General features: G+C 35.6%; 1 protein-coding gene across 2 annotated transcripts in view; it reads left to right on the forward strand.

Annotated features, from left to right (window-relative positions):
• The window catches only part of LOC138707841 (phosphatidylinositol 3-kinase regulatory subunit alpha-like), a 570,572-nt gene that overhangs the window by 280,632 nt on the left and 271,332 nt on the right, over positions 1-18,608 (forward strand). For both annotated transcript variants that reach the window (XM_069837816.1, XM_069837817.1), the window contains exon 2: positions 9,566-9,676. In XM_069837816.1, coding sequence (XP_069693917.1) covers positions 9,566-9,676 — 111 coding nt within the window. The remainder of the gene's footprint in view (positions 1-9,565; positions 9,677-18,608) is intronic.

Here is an 18,608-nt window from a genome sequence, read left to right on the forward strand (position 1 = left end):
GATCTCTTTAGGCGAAAAGTAAGACGTCTAAAATATGTCATTTTGATGCATTTTCACTTAAAATGTGATTCAAATGCATTCTCATTAAAAAAACTGATATTTAAAGACAAAGAAACCACGAAATAATGTTTTATGCATTTTCGTCAAAATAAGGGGTTTTACGAGTATGTTGCACCATTCAGAATACAGTATACATATTTATGTCGGATAAAAAAATTTCGGAATTAGGTTAATAAACATCTGTTCAGCACAGCAAAAAAATGTGAACACATAAAAATACTAGCCCTATACATTTGTGTATGTTACATATTATAAATATATATAATTTATTTTTTGTTAATTGAAATTAAAATTTCTAAATCAATAAAATGCTGCCTTCATTTGTTTGCACCTACGTCATATTAACAAGTGCATGTGAATTACGTATTGGTATCATATATGTAGGATAAGAAGTTGAAACTAGGCTTCTGTGTGGAAACAGAAACTATAGACAATTGTAAAATGGGATGGATTTGATCAGAAAAAAATATTAATATGATTTGTGACTTACATACAATACTCAAAAATACTTCAGAGAAGGAGAAAGAAGTAATGTAAGTTTTAAAAATTTGTTCAGTGCATCTGATTTCATAGTTCAAATCTTTTTTTAGATCGAATTTACTCTGGCTGTCAAGTTTACCCTAGTTTACGGTATGAAAAATAGTTAATTTGATGGGGAAATAGGGAGAGAGTAGGCCACGCGATATACCCTATAAAATGTCCTAAAAACTTCACCTTCCCTGCAACAAAAACAGAAATGACGCCACTGTGTGTTGCAAAAATTAACCGATTTCAAGATTTTTGCGAAAATACACATTTCTAGCATCCCTGATTCCGGCAAAATAGTTCTTCTCACGTATGCCATTTATCTGTTTGTCTGTCTGTCTGTCTGTCTGTCTGTCTAAGCACAGTTAGTTAGCCTGTTCTAACTATTGGACGGAATTTCTCATTATTCAGTGTCTATTAAGAGTGATTTTATGCAGGAGTGCTGCAAATGAATAATGAGTTTAGTTAAATTTGAAATCAGAAACATAAAATGGCGATGAACTCGAAATCGAATCTGTTTGTTTTTTAATTTTATTGCATAAACTAAACAGAGAATGAAATGGGTAACTCAGCATGTCCCCAGATCATGTATGTATGTATGTATGTATGTATGTATGTATGTATGTATGTAGTTTAGGTTATTTTACGACGCTTTATCAACATCTTAGGTTATTTGGCGTCTGAATGAGATGAAGTTGATAATGCCGGTGAAATGAGTCCGGGATCCAGCACCGAAAGTTACCAGCATTTGCTCATATTGGGTTGAGGAAAAACCCCAGAAAAACCTCAATGAGGTAACTTTCTCCGACCGGGAATCGAACCCGGGCCACCTGGTTTCGCGACCAGACACCCTAACCGTTACTCCACAGGTGTGGACCCCAGATCCTTATGTTTAGGAAAATGTAATTATTATATGTAAATTTATTTATACTTTTCGTTGCTAATTTTGGTGGAACGCAGTGGTCCCAGATCAAGTCGGGTAGTCACTGCCCTTAGTGAAACACACCTCGTTTTTGACTTAGTATGCCTTGTCATAAACGTGTTTGTTACGCGTAAATCGACGTAAGTGAAACAAAGGTTGTATAGTCTAATACATTTTAGCATTTATGTTACATTTGAATTTCGATTTTCGTAGACAGAAGAGTGTTTGAAATAATTACAACTTATGCCTACTTGTAGTTATTTGACGTAAATGTGTGAAAAATTAATTATATGTGGCCTTTCTATCTATAGGATGCCCACAAAATCACATTACCTTCATCTGCTTAGATACTCGTAGTAAACATACATTTTTATTTCTGTACAACAGCGTCTCAGTACAGTCAATGAACTCAAAGCTGCTGAGAGACTTGCTTCCACTCGCGTCATACTAGCAATGATATGAAAAATATCCCACAAAACTTGGAGACGCATTATATTTGGTCATGAAACTGATAAGTTCACGCTGTGCCTTTGGATAATTAATGGTTTGCATAACAGAATGGTATCTTAAATTCATTTTCATTTTTCAATAAATTGTACTTCGGAGAGTTGTCGTTCGTATTGTTTATTTATTATAGAGGTCATGGAACTTTTTGGCTATCCTATACATAGTACAATTGAGACGTTGACATTGAAAAGAAGTTAATTGACAAAAACTAAATTTTACAGAAGAAGCAAAAAACGATTAGAAGTCGTTAAAAAAAGCTGCTAAAACCATGCTATTCAGTCTACAATCGTTTTATTTTCAAAACAAAGTATGCACTTCACTCTTTTTCAACACTATTGGCCTCTTCTCATAGATTCATTTCGATGCAAAAACTAATTTTTCGATTTTTAGTCACTTAACTGCTTTTCAATGTCAACGCCTCAATTTATAAAGGAAGAGAAACGGCTTAATTTTTTGCATTCGTTAAATCCAGACGGAGAAAGTTCATTACCTTACTCGGTGCACATTAAGGGGTTAGGTACAGCTTACAGCAGTAAAATTTTGGAAATATTCAACATTTTTTCCCTCCATTACTGTATCTTGTACAATAATGAAAATTAATATGTTTACAACACTGTCCTTCTACTATATGATAAACATATTTTTACGATTAAAAAAATTATTTATATATTTTTCTTTTTCAAAATTCAAAATGGTGGCAGTTCACTGTGCAGTGATGAAGCGTTTCCCTCATAACTCAAAAACTATCCAACATTCTGTGATGGAATTTTTTGTATGTATTTATGCATGTAAAATCTAAAATATGATACAAAATCACTTCTCTGTCTTTGCTACATTATTTGATAAAAAAATTAATTCATTTTAAAAATGGTAAAATATCAGTATTCTCTTCTAACACAATATATATATATATATATATATATATATATATATATATATATATATATATTAAGGAATGTAGTTGAAAGAGCATGATATTGTAAACATGAGTTTCACCAATAAAATAAAAGAGAGAGAGAACATGAAAATGTTAACAAGTTTATGAGTTATGAGGGAAACGCTTCATCAAATGCACAGTGAACTGCCACCGTTTTGAATGTTGAAAAAAAAAAATATATATATATAAAACTTTTTTTTTAATCTTAAAAAGATATTTTTTTTCATATAGCAGAGAGGCAGTGTTTTACACATACCAATTTTCATTATTGTACAAGATACAGTAATAGAGGAAAAAAAATGTTGGTTATTTCCAAAAATTTTACTGCTGTAATCTGTACCTAACCCCTTAATTTCATGTAATATCTATTCGCTTTATGATAAAGGTTATGCATTTTTGGTAAATGCGTAGAACATAAAAGGAAATCTGCCACCTTCGTGACTGGTTTTTGAAATTGCTTTTCACTTCCCAGCAGAAAGAGACACCTAAATTCGTCACACAGTTTGCAATTAAATAAATCGCCTGCTCCGTTGCAGATTAACTGTATTAAAAATTTATGTCCATTATGATGAATTTTGAGTCTCCTACCTGCTTGAAAATGGGCGTTATCTATGTAAAATTAGTTATTATATCTTACAGGGAGATTTGAATTTGCATGCATTTCGTGGAGCGATTATTTGTGCATAGCTTTGTAAGCAACGAACGAATTGCCACGTATGCTTGAGTCTTCATTGTAACAAAGACTTATCTTCAACACCGGAATATTGATGAAGATATACTTGGCTGTCTGCATTTTAAATGCAATTTTACCTTCTCATGCACAAAGTATAGAGCAGGAAGAAGTTCCATAACCAAAAGAAGAAGAAGAAACTGTGTGCGCGATTACGTGAATAGATAAAAATTAACGTATTCCTTACAAAATAAAATTTAGCTTTGAGAAAATGTATTGCAAAAATATAAAATATACGTAGAATACATGGATTGCGCACTAGGGTGGAGTGAAAATATGAAGTTTATGGAATCAAAATGTAATACCAGGGAAAAGTTGTGAGGTGATATCATAAAGAACAATGCAAAATATATTTTCTCTAGATTAATATTTAGAGGTGCCCCAAGAGCTTCATATTTTGAAATTTTCATAAAATTGTGAGGTTCAGGTTTTTTAGCGAGAGAACATTCTCCAGTGATTTAATCTGAACAGGATACCAGGAACATGTTAAATGACTGCATATTTTTGGTCCCCTGTTGTTTCATTTTTAAGTGTCACAGAAACCTTAATTTATAAGAAAATTGGGAATAATCACAAAACTCTTAGATATGATGCAATTAATATAATAAAATTAATGAAAATTCATTCTTCTTACGTTGCAGGGTATTTAAATCAGAATGTCCCTAATATTACATAATACACGAAATCTGACCTTCTACCCTGTATTCACAATGCCAGAGGAGCTGAATCCATCACAATTACCTATCTGTCATGGCGTAATGAAATATTATCTATGGGTCAAGAATGAATTAAAATCTGACTTCAAATCAAAAGAGTGTACTGTTGGAGAGATTTCGGATAGAGTTTCTATCAAAACTAATGAAATCCTGGTAAAAGCATAAATTCCGAAAGTAAGTCATACAAGAATATTACAACTGATTCGTGCTTACCATGATCAATACACAAACTTAATGAAGAAACGACATAGCGACAACTAAAATGACAACATTGCAAAATTCAAAGACGCAGCAAACAAATTTTTTTGATATATGTAGTTGCAAATGCAAAAAAAAAAATAATAATAATACTGTAGTCCTAATTGTGATAAAGACTTCCGTGTTCCAAAACAATAAAATGTTTTACTAGAGCAAAGAACAGAAAGAAAGATAGTAATTGGACCTGTTGATTTAGTTAGCACTCAGAAAGGAATGAAAAAGAAAAGAATAAATTCTAACTAAACAAAATAAATGGGCTGAAATGGAATTTTTGTCATATTTTATGTAAAATACTATATGAAGAGTCCACTGCAAGAATGATGGATGTCACTTTCTTGTCGAAAATGAACCAAGACTGTCAATGCATAGCTTAAGACATATAGAATGTACATAGAGAGTTATATGGCATTAACACTGATAATCATTGTCCAGTAATGATCGGAAAATCACAGTTAAGCTTTGAGCGCTAAGCATTTCAAACTTTCAATTGCTTCTCCTGCAAAATGTATTCCAAATGACATCCATCATTCTTGCAGTGGACTCTTCATATATTTTGTCCGTTTGGATCCCCTCAAAAATAATGTATATTGCAATCTCAGTTTACTCTTCCTAATAAAGTTTAAATGTGTGATTTTACAGCAATTCATTAGCTATGTAATGAAAAACAAAATAATAAAACGAATGTACAAAGACGCAAAGAAATTGAAATTTTAAGAAACTTCAAAGCCCTGATGCACCTCAAAAATTGAATATAGAGATTGCATGTTTTCACATTCCTAAGTTAAGTGAAAATACATATTTTTGCAACTATTACATTTAGAAAACAAAAAAAAAAATAATTTCATGTACAGATTCACTCCGCCCTATTGCGCGCACTGTTTATACGAGACAGGTGAATTCAATAGTGTTTTCTACACATTGTTACCTATTCTACATAGATTGCATAATTTGCGCGTAGGTCTACGTCTAGACTTTCTTTGTTATAGTTCACTGCACCTTCCTTCCCATTGAAATGTGTATTTCAGTAGTAAATTGCTTTCCGCCAACTACGGAAGCCAAGTTGGCTCAACTGGCGCTGAAGAGCTTCATGTATTAAGATCAGCCAAAGCGGGATGCTGGTTATTGACATTTTGCAACCAAGGTTATGAAAACAGGGGAGCTTTATATTCCTCCTGAAGCCTTCATATTCTATACACGCGACTGTAAAAAAATTTACCAAAGCACTCGCCGTCCATTCAGATATCGAGCAAGAAAATAGTGTTTAATCAAATAATTGTATACAACGTGCCTGTTTTATTTCATTACCTCTAAGAGGGACTTTTTCTCCCGGCTGTGTTAACTGTTTCCCTTACACGTTTTATGAAGTGTACGCTCGCTAAGTTCTTGGTATGACAAGCAAACATTCCCATGGGAGCAGATAAAAAAAAAATTACTTTTTTTCCTTCCACCATATTAATGATGTCAAAACAAGTGCTTATAAAAATGTTGGCCACTCGAGCTCAATTACGAGAGCCGTCCAGAAAGTAAGTATCCCTAGGACCGTTTAGAGAAAAAAAAACACAATTTCATGGAAAGATTTACTGGAATAGATACAGCAATTGTTGCGTTATTTTTCAACATATTCCCCACTGGAAATTAGACATTGTCATACCGTGGGATCAACAGAGAGATGGACACTGGTTCCGATCTCAGGCCGCAGACTTCTACGACACAGGGATACACGTTGAAGACACGTTGGGTATATAGTACGCCGAACACAGGTAATGCAACGGATAAGGATATAGGCCTAAACCACATAGTCGCTGCGTGTTCGTGGAGTACAGTCAACTCCCGACATTCTGAATGTATACCAGTAAACACATGCTTGAACCGTGATGTTCATTTTCGTCGTGATCTTCGCAGTGAATAATAACGTGCATTCGTAAGTTACGGAACTTCAACATATTCGGATGTCACTTGAAATGATTTTATACTGCAAAAAATTCTTTCAATAGCACTTGACGTTATTGATGCATCGTAGTACAAGATATTCCTATTGTTTGATATTTTTTTCGTGTTTCATTAGGATATTGCATATGTGGCTCATCACTGAAAACCCACTAATTTTTCTTTATACTTTCCTAGAAATCCCCAAAAATGAAGCTTATTTAATTTATTAATTGGGATATTGCCACTGAACATCATGATAGGCTACATAAATGGATGCTAAACGTCGAGTTACAATCTTCATAATTTTCAGATTGTGACGGTACTGGTTGTTTTGGATTACGTTCAACACACTTTCTGTGCCTGTTGGTATTGCAGTGTCTTTCAGTGCACTGTTTTTGTCACTTTTACGTTTTTTTTACACAATTTATATGTAATGTTGTCTAAATTGACAGTGAAAATATTAGTTCAAATACCCTCAACTATGCCCTGCAATATTACACGCTTCAGCGTCTTATCTAAGGCATATTATCTCTGCAGTGAACCTTCAATCAGCCACAAAGATGTAGTTATTTAAATAATACGACTAGTAAGAGCAGTGGTCGATAAGACTTGTCACTATGACTGCGTCCCGGTTTTGGCTTTCTAGAGGAAGAGAGCAGGGGATGCGTGACTATTTTTTATAGGAACGTACCTGTACTTGCGCTGTGACGTCACATAATCTTCGAATCAGTCAATCTCATTCCAGTTCATAGGTAGCTGAATTACGAAGCCTAGTTGTAACTCACGAAACTTCCATATACACGAATTTAACAACAAATAAGTTTTCAGGTGCCCGCGATTTTCATCGCGTATTCAAAGACTATGGCAAAAAGCTTATTGCCGGAGTGTGCGGTAGCTCACTGGTAAAATGCAAAGTACTATATTCTACGAAATAAAAGTTACAGTGTGTGGTCCCAGCTTATTGCTTGACTTAATTTTTGAAGTTTATATTTTCACGTGGTATTAGTTTTATTCCATTGTCGCTGTCGTGACGCTTTGCTCATATTGTGTCTTATTGCTATGTCAATTCACTAATGTACCCAAAACAGCGATCAGTTTTTTATGGTGCATTTGTTGTTAGCAATCAGCAGTTTGCGTTTACGCTCGGCGAGATTTTAACTTTGATAAAAGGGCTTGTGCTATTAAAGTCCATCGCTATACAGGGTTGTTTCCGATCTCTGATAACGAATTTGATTGACGTCATGTGCGTCAGGAATCACACCGACAGCTGAATTGCGGCGAGAGGTGACAGACCAGTAGTGAGTGATCTCATAATCAGAGTGCACGATGTATCACAGTTGCAATACCCAAGAAAATCGAGCCTTTTTTGGGAGGGTTACATAACAACCCTTTCCGATGCCAAGTACAATTACGTGAAAATCATAGGAGCCTGCAAAAAACGTGGTTTCGTTACTTCCATGAAAGGTATCTTGTATGACCTAATAAGACTAGCAAAGCTCAGATGGGATTAATTCCAGAGTGGAAAAAGTAGGCAAATCCACCTTCCTTCACAAGTCGCCACACCACACGAGATGATACAAATTAATTCTATTCGAGTTTTACCAATCTTATTAAGTACACAGAAGATGCCTTTCTTGGAAATAACGAAACCTCGTTTATTGCAGGTTTCTTTTATTTTAACTTAACAATCCTTTCCGATAGCAAGTACAGTTATGTACCCCTCCCAAAAGGCTCGATTTTCTTGAGAATTTCTGCTGTCAGTCGTCGTGCATTCTATGAGATCACTCAATACTGGTCTGTCAACTCGCGCCACAGTTCAGCTGTCGTGTGACTCCTGACGCACATGATATCATTTCAATTTGTTATCAGAGATCGGAAACAACCTGTAGAAAAATAATATTACACTTAAATGATAATATAATCAAATAAAGATGGCAAATTATTTCTAAGTGACAATGCCAATTTTACATTAACTAATAGCTTTTACGAGGCTTTCCTTATCGAATGATTCAGACTGCACCTTATGATGTATTGGTTATAGTACGCGTTTTCGATGTTAAAACCCCATAAGGAGCAATAATGCTGATGAGTTATATTTTGTGTTTCGTTTATGAAGTTACAAAAATTATTTAGAAATTGTTCTTTCTAAAAACTGTTCACTTATACTTCGCCATGGATGAAGTCCATACCAATAATCGCTGCAAAATATGAAGAAAATTACATTAATTTTTCTGATTTCCAAAAAGAATCGCATATAATTTTCAAACCAACACAGAAAAGTAATTTTAGTTCCCAAAATGAAATTATGTCTTTTATTCCAATTACTCCACTAGTGTGTAACAGAAAGGGGCATTTATATCTCATTGTTTTTCACTTTATTTTCTGCAACGCTTATTTGTAAAATATGTTATTAAAATGTTTATATTTCTAAAAATGTTGAAACTTACAGAGAATGTTCACCGGAGTTTTCTTTATTTGTCTTAAAAACGTCAAATAGATTACTTTTATAGTTCATGAGATACAGAAAGAAATTTGCGGTGCTGTATTTTGTAGTGGATTTACACTTCTTGGTTACCTTAATTTTGGTAACTTAGAAAATGCCTTTCATGTGTAATCCGGAGAATGGAAGTTATCTTTTTATTTAATGCGTATTAAATACTTTTGTAAGATATTTCTTTTCAGTAATATTTGAAGGTAATAAACTATAGACTAATATTATCCGAAGCATAATGATAGAGGAAATTATTATTATTATTATTATTATTATTATTATTATTATTATTGTTATTATTATTATTATCATTATCATCATCATCATCATCATCATTATTGTGCTGGACTTTTATTGGCCAATGGCTGTTGTCCAGCACATAAATATCAATAAATAAATAAATTATCATCATAATTATTACGTCGTGTAGCCTGAGTAATATCACTGAATTGCTTGTGTCTTAATATTCGCCCAAATTTGTTTGTTTCAGTCGAATGGCCACTCACGTTCAGACAGTGCCAGCGGTGATGCCAGTGCTGGTGCGGGTGCAGGTTCCAGTGGTCAAATGGTTAACTACTTAATAGAAAATCTGAGAAATATCGTAAGTACGCGTTATTTATTTTAATTACTGTAAACATAATGACTGTCTCCTACAAAACAAATTCAGAGACAATGTGAGAGGTGAAACAATTGCTGCGAGAATGTCGAAATCATCCACCTAATCTTATATTAGCTCAGTAAGAAATTAGATTGGGTTTATGAAATTGTTAATAGCATGTAAGTCGGAAACTATGTGGAGTGCCTCTGTCCTCAGTGGCACTGTTATGTCTGCGTCCACTCTGTGAATATAGGGGTGACGTGCGGGAGGCGTAACAGGTATACAGTTACACAGTTACCTTAACAATTCGTAGTAATGAGTGTATTGTCTTTGTGAAGTCTGCACCTGCTTATGATTGTTTAAGAAGAGCAATTCACCTGCCACACACATTCATATACGGTGTACTTAAAAGTAATTGCAGATTAATTAATGGATTTCTAACATTTCACCGTCTGCATTTGTGTCGGTCATTGTTAAAAGGCACTAAGTCAATTCTTGACGAAATGGACATTTTTTCTGGATTTGTTCATTTTTTTCTGTAGGCTTATTTAATAGAGGATGAAACATGGTGAGTGATACGTAAACACAACAGAAACATAACTTTAAAATTATTAAGTTAGTAGAGCAGTTTTCTTCGATTATCACAATATTGGAAGAAATGTCTTAGTACCTTTTAACAAAACCGATTTATTTCTTTATAGAGATTTACTCTACGTTCTAATACACTATCTACCAAAAAGTAATTGGGCACTGTTTTTGTCCCTTTAGAACCTCGTGATACCACCTCTTGCTGCTATAACAGCAGCCAACCTGTCAGGCATGCTCTCCACTAGTTTGTGTAGGATATCCACTGGAATGCGTCGCCATTCCTCTTGCAACATGACACTCAGTTGGACAATGGAAGTTGGCCGCATCTCTCGAGATCTCAATCGCAGGTCCAATTCGTACCAAAGGTGCTCAATGGGATTGAGATCAGGACTCTTTGCAGGCCAGTCCAACTGGTGAACATTACTGTCGGCATACTACTGCATAGTAGCCGCCGAAACATGGGGCCAACTTCCATTGTCCAACTGAGTGCCATGTTGCAAGAGGAATGGCGACGCATTCCAGTGGATATCCCACACAAACTAGTGGAGAGCATGCCTGATAGGGTGGCTGCTGTTATAGCAACAAGTGGTGGTACCACGAGGTTCTAAAGGGGCAAAAACAGTGCCCAATCACTTTTTGGTAGATAGTGTATGTGTCTCCTCTTTACAAGTATTATGCAGGAAATATACTGCAACTGTATAAATTTAATACTAATACACAAGGAGAAATGTACGATTTCTCTGATTATTATACAGCACAAAAGTCAAAATTTTATGTTACTTTCGTTCTTCCTCAACAACAAATTTTATGTTGTTGGAACAGAAGCAATCTTTAATCTTTCATACTATCATAGAGCAAAGTCAAGTCGTGGGTCGTAGTAAGTCATATTAGCTTAGTCGGTAGACGGAATGAACGCAGGAAATGAAGACACAGTTTCAGGGTGGGCGAGAAAGAGGTACTTCCAGAATTTATTTCGGGCTACTCATTTTAAAATCAAATTGTGGTACCATACTTGAGTACCTTACGGAAATATGTTCGTATTGTCACTTAAGTCCCAAGTTAAGCATAAGAATTTATTACCTCAATCCTTTTTTACCATGGATGGGCAACTCGTGCTCCCAAAGTGCTAAAAAACCTTGAAAGAGAGAAAGGCAGACGGAGCCAGCCGCAGCAGTTACATGTTGTTTGCAGTTTCGCTACTAAAGCCACGGTGCGCTATGGCGGCTCTTTCAGGTGATCGTGATATCTATTCCATGATTTGAATTTCAGAATGACGCATGATACAGTAATTATAGTAATTTTAGACAGACTATACCTGAACACATAACAAAATTATATTATTTTCTAGCTTTGTAAATTAATTTAGTACTGGAAACACAAGCTAATACAACATTTTCAAGATACAACAAATATAGATGCAACACTTATTTGTTATTACACTATTTGTTAATATTTCTTATTATATGTCTTATTTGAAACGTAGAACGCTAGAATTTACAAGTCTTTAGCCTATACATTAAAGAGTATTCCTCTGTTCTCAGAAAGGTAATAGTCTGTATTCGCAAACAATAGCAAATTCAAGGAAGTATTTTTTACATGTCACGGAAGATGAAATAAGCTTACTTCTGAGTTCTTTCTTTACTTTGAGAGCTTTTACACTTCTTTCTTGTATTAAATTCTGCCTCAAGCACATACAGTATATATGGAAGCAAAGAGTATATTTGGAAATTCTGACTTAGGCAGCATTACGAACAGTTCGATTCCTGATTTTGCTGGAATCTGAGTGGCGTGCTGTTCTGTAGATTTATTAATTCAAGCTATAAATTTTCAGGATTTTCTATCGGCGTAAGCCAAAAAGATTTCAGAAAAATTTCGATTCCTTGTCAATTGTCACTATTTCTCCAAACTTAGCAGTGAATTCTGCTGTAGGTCTTGAAGTAGGGTCTTATATTTGATAAGAAGATTTTCTTATCACTCTTCAAGATAGTTTATAGTCAAAGAAAGTGAAGTTGTCTATGTTCTACATGATACTACCACATTTCAAATTTATCCATAAGTGTTCTTAGCTAGTCGATTATATGCCGTGCAATTCTGTAACTCGCAAGCACAACGTGATAATGATATTTGATATCAGTCTCACCTTGCTGATATCTCATTTTTACCTTCAGCTGTTCTAAAGCAGATGCAGACAGTATTTCTTTACTATAACCTTCACTGTTTATTCGTAACATAAAATGTAATGCGCAAGGAAGTGTAATAGAATACAAGCTTTACCTCTCTTCTTAATAAAAAAAATCTCTTTTTACTCGTAACTAAAGGGAAATGATCTGGGAATTATATTGTTTTTCACTTAAAACGAGCCGCCACTTACTGCACACGCGATTGAACTTGTGTCTTGAAAGAACCGCACACAGACAGGACAGCTAGTACAGAGTCCGTTCTACCTGCACTGAGATTGTGTTGACACTTTGAGAGCACGAGTTGCCCACCCATGTTCTTTACTATTGATAGTTTTGCAATAGGTTACTTTAGGGACACCATAACTGTGGTGTTTTTAATTGGTTTATTTTACGGCGTTTTATCAACTATTATAGTTATCTAGTATCTGAGTGAAGTGAAGGTGATAATGCCAGCGAAAAGAGTCCAGGAGCAGCGCCGAGTGTTATTTAGCATTTGCTCTTAATGGGTTGAGGGAAACCCCGGAAAAACCTCAACAAGATAACTTGCCACAAGCAGAATTTGAAGCAGGGCCCGCTCGTTTCACGGTCAGAGATGCTAACCGTTACTAAACAACGGTGGACAACTGCAGTGTTTTCTATGTGATAGCGTGTTAAGTCCGAGTATTTCTCACGGTATTACTTTACATTCGTCTTATAGTTGGAGATACCTCGGAGAAAATCTACCAGTTAATGCTCAAGCTGGATTCGAATCCACGCCCAAGCGCAGTGTCGGAGCACGAGTCGCATTCGCTACTCCTAAACCATAGGTTTCATAGATACGCATATGAATAGTTGATGCAATCAAATAGAGCGTTTTTAAAAAATCCACATTTTGTGGTAATGTAGGCAAAACTGTCGATCGGGCATTATAAATCGATTTTCCAATTAGTTTGTCAGTATTAAAGTTTCTAAATCACCCTTTTGTAGCTGTTGGTGAAGTAATTGCCTAGATCTCTCACATATGTCTTTCACTGCATTCCGTTTCACTTCATTGCTGATGCGCTGTCTGTTGACCATCCTGGACGTAGTCATGAGAAGAGGGTTGCATTAATGTATCACCATTTTCAGTCACTTTAACAAATGTACATGTAGATTTCATACACCTTTGTTTCCTTAACCATTTGTGAAACACTTTAGAAAACGAAATTTGAAGTTAAACAAAAATAATGTGTTTCCCACTGACTGAGCATAGACTGCACTAAACTTCAATTTTGAAGGGTCACAAGTTAGTAATGTGTCATCAGTCTCACTCGTCATATTTAAATTGAATTATACTCCACCAACTTTATTCATTTTTTTAAGTTTCAATAAAAATTCCCTCCAAGCTGTTACATTTCAACATTATCGACTTTCGTTGCGTCGCAATAAAAATTCCTTCCAAGTTACTGTATTTTCCTTCTTCATGAATTGACATTACCCATTTTTATAAATAATTGTTATTAGAGGAGAAAAATTCGTTCCGTCGTCGGGATCGAACCCGGGTCCTTAGTTCTACGTACCAAGTGCTCTAACCACTGAGCTACGCCGAAGTTCAGTCTACAGCACCGGATCGAATCCCTCTCCTCCAGTGTATTTCCCTTTGTGGCCTGACTCCAAGTTCGACATATATGTGTGACATATGCTTATATTAAGTCACTTGCCATTACACAAGGAGCGCATTCAATTGAGTGACTTGATGGCCGGGATTATACGTATTATGCACTGTTGGGCGAAGAATCTACACGTAAGGATTAATTTTTGGTCATATAAAATATATCTGAATATGGTTATGTATGATTCGATCCGGTGCTGTGGATTGAACTTCGGCTTAGCTCAGTGGTTAGAGCACTTGGTACTTAGAACCAAGGACCCGGGTTCGATCCCCGGCGTCAAAACGAATTTTTCTCCTCTATCGTCCACGCCTGTGGAGTAACGGTTAGCAGTCTAGCCGCGAAACCAGGTGGCCCGGGTTCGATTCCCGGTCGGGACAAGTTACCTGGTTGAGGTTTTTTCCGGGGTTTTCCCTCAACCCAATATGAGCAAATGCTGGGCAACTTACGATGTTGAACCCCGGACTCATTTCACCGGCATTATCACCTTCATCTCATTCAGACGCTAAATAACCAGAGCTGTTGATAAAGCGTCGTAAAATAACCTACTAAAATAAAAAAAATTCTCCTCTATCATAACAGATAGATTCTGTAGGACCAAAAAATAATATTTACGTACATTTTTGTAAAGATGCAATATAATTTCCCTCGAAATTACTATACGCTTTCTCATTATAGATTAGGGTACAGTGTCAAGTTATTTCATTCAGAACTGTACTGTAGGTTTTATTCACCACATCTTGGCCCGCTTTTCCTTGATTACGGGATCGAATTAGGTTTATGTTATGGGACAGAGAAGGGTTGCTTGCAAAGCTCTGTATTCTTCGTGGTAACGTGACCGAGTTTTATTTATGATATGGGACCGAGATGGGTTGCTTGCAAATTACTTTATTTCTCATGGTAAAAAAACCGAGTTAGGTTTATGCTATGGGAACGCGATGGGTTGCTTGCAAAGTATTGTATTCCTCATGTTAACAGGACGAAGTTAGGTTTTTTGTTATGGGACGGAGATTGGTTGCTTACAAAGTACTGTATTCCTAATGGTAACAGGACCGAGTTAGATTTATGCTATGGAAGGAGATGAGTTGCTCGCAAACTACTGTATTCCTCATGGTAACAGGACCGAGCTGGTTTGCTTACAATATTCTGTATTCCTCGTAACGGCAACTAGTTAGATTTATGTTATGGGACCGAAATGAGTTGCTCACAAAATACTGTAGCTACTTCTCACGGTAACGGGACCAAGTTTTATGCTGTGGGACCGATATGGCTTCCTTGCAAAGTACTATATTCCTCATGGAAACGGGACCGAATTCGGACGCAGCACTTTGCTTTCTGGATCAGAGTATGAATATGTGACCTGTGGCCAGCTTCTCTATTGGTATTAAAATTAATGTCATGAGTGAATCTCGTAATTAAGTACCTGGAATAGTTCCCACGCTGAAGATTTTTGGGGAAACTCTTTCCTGAAATTAGAACGGTGCACAATATTAAAAACGTTTCAAAACATATTATAGTTTCGTGAAGTGGAAAGTCAGAGTGGGATGAAATAGTTTTATTAATACCAGAAATGAACAACGTTCCAAAGAAGTAGAGTATTTTGTTGGTTTTAGTTAAAAAAAATTATCGCTCTAAATAAATTTGTAAAGTCTCACTCCATACTATAAATCCTGTGGGGGAATGTTCTTCAATAAGAATAAATATGTGGAATAATTTTATTTGGTATGATCACAGTCTAGTATATACAGTCACGAAGCTTGAGTTGTTGAGAGTAATAGAAAAACAGACTGTGCAGGTACTATTTCGCATTGTCTGTAATGAGGCGATCCTAGTGGTTAGCAACTATTTATGGATTCATATTTACTACATATTGAGCTTCATGACTGTATATATAGACTGTGGTATGCAGTGAGGGAAGTGGAAAAAAACAGAGGCGGTATGCTATCCCAAGATTTTCCGACGGCATACCCCCTTCCTTACAACATACACATACATCTACGTAAAGATTAATCCTTGGTTCCACAGAACACTGTTGTGGTGACAATGATTATCAGAGGAGAAAAATTCACTCCGGCGCAGGGGCTCGAAACCGGGTCCTTGGTTGTACGTACCAAGTGCTCTAACCACTGAGCTACGCCGAAGTTCACTCCACAGCACCGAATCGAATCCATCTCCTCTAGTGTTTTTCCCTTTCTGGCCTGACTCCAAGTTCGACATAAATATATTGACATAATCATCTCTTCTTATAATCATTGTTACCACAACAGATGTGTTCTGTGGGGCCAAGGAGTAATCTTCACGTAGATTCTTCGCCCAACAGTGCATATTACTGTGGAATTCTGGCCATCTAGTCACTCAATTGAGTGCGCTCCTTGTATAACATTTTGTTTATCTATAACATTTTGTAAAACCCGAGAGGAAACTAGTCTTAATTACGAATTCAGTGTAATTCCGCAAGAACAATGTTGTAAATACCTAGGAGTGTATTTAAACTCCAAACTTTCTTGGGGAGAGCATGTTGATAATGTTACGGGTAAAGCATGGAGGGCACTTCACTTTATTATGAGAATCTTGAGAAAGGCTAGCCCCAAATCGAGGGAAATAGCATATCTAACGTTAGTGCGACCGTTAATGGAATACGGAACTACGTGTTGGGATCCCTATAGAATATATCAGATAAATTCCTTAGAAAGAATCCAGTATAGGGCATCTACATTTGTTAAAGGTAAAAGAGAAGATGGAAACGATACGATAAAAGAACTTAAATGGGAAACTTTGGAAAACAGACGTAGGAAAACTAGAATAACATCATTTTATAGAGCACATCTAGGTCAGAAAGCATGGGTAGACATAACGGCTCGGTTAGAAAAGCCAACGTACTATGGTAGGAACGATAATGATTTTAAAATCAAATGTAGGAAACAGGAAATGGATGTAGGTAAATTCTCATTTTTAAATAGAACTATAAATGATTGGAATGACCTACCTGCAGCGGTCTTTGAGGGCTGTCCTTCCTTAAGGAGATTCAAGAATAATTTAAAAAGTTGTGTATAAAGTGAAAATTAAAATTAAGGTGACATTCAACATTTAATTTTTTAAGGTGACATGTATTTATCTAGGCTGACGAGTTTACTTCCTTGGTTTGAATTGTAAATTATTTAAAAATAGCGTGTAAGAGGGCCTTAGACTAGAAATGTTTAGTTTAAATGTAGTTCTGTGTATAAGTATGCATAAGGATGTAATTATTTGACTTATTTGAACTGTTGTATCAGTGAAGCGAGGTGAGTCAGTGAAGTTATGGTTTTACAGTGCAGTGAACAGTTCCGATTAGTGATAATTTATAGCGTCAATGAAATGTGTTCTATAGTGTCAGTGAAATGTGTGCTAAAGTGTCAGTGAAATGCGTCATAGTGCCACTACAGGGAATGAGATGAGAGTAAAGTGAAAGACTATTGAAACTTATGTAGGACCTATACATAATTATGTAGGTTGTGTTGTAAAATTAGGTATTTTATTTTATGTTTTATTATTATTGTGTTAAATTGTATTGTGTATTCTTATTGTATTGTGTATAAAATTGTATATGTGTTGTAAATTGTATTGTGTATTGTAGATTTTATTGTGATTGCTTATCATTTTATTGTGTATTGTTAATATTGTATATACCACTGCCACCGGGTGCTTGCCCACTTGCAGTGTAAATAACTACATACATACATAATGGCAGTCGACTTAATATATGTCAACATATATGTCGAACTTGGAGTCAGGCCACAAAGGTAAAGACACTAGAGGATTCAATTCGGTGCTGTGATCTGAACTTCAGCGTAGCTCAGTGGTTAGAGAACTTGTTATGTAGACCCAAGGACCCGGGTTGGATCCCCGACGCCGGAGCGAATTTTTCTCCTCTGATAGGCCTAATCATACACATACATGATGTACTCAATAAATTGTTTCGTTCAATCAGTAACGCGAATATTTTAATCTTGCGCAACACATTAAATTTCTTAATATAATAATTTCAAGTTACTTCAGTTATTTGCTAGATTATTTTGCAACGTCCATTGAGACTTCGTTTAAAATAATGTTAAAGATTTAGAGTGCCTTACTTAATTATTAATAAAAGGTGCAACAAGAACAAAAATGACACAGTCACTAAATTGGCAACAATGGCCACCACAGCCTTCTATACTTGTAAGCACTCCAGGGGTTGACTTATCAAATAAACGTGTCTAAATACACGTTGAATACAGTTCTTGAAGGCTGTGGCTTAGATTTACGAAGCAAAAAGATAGTACTCTTTGTTGTGAAGAAATGTATAAACAAATTTTTACGGATCACATTTTTTTCATGACGATATGTCATTTTTTACTAACTGTATGTCTTCTGGTCATAGAAACTAGTGGCGGAATTCCATACCTGCGCAAACCGTCTCACTTCCCTCACTGGTGGTATGACTATGAACTGTGGAATCTCTCAATTTAGTATGGTCTTGTTTCCTGAAGTATTAAATATTTTTAAGGTATATTATTAGAAACA

Source organism: Periplaneta americana, chromosome 10 (assembly GCF_040183065.1).
Source record: "Periplaneta americana isolate PAMFEO1 chromosome 10, P.americana_PAMFEO1_priV1, whole genome shotgun sequence".
Taxonomy (NCBI): domain Eukaryota; kingdom Metazoa; phylum Arthropoda; class Insecta; order Blattodea; family Blattidae; genus Periplaneta; species Periplaneta americana.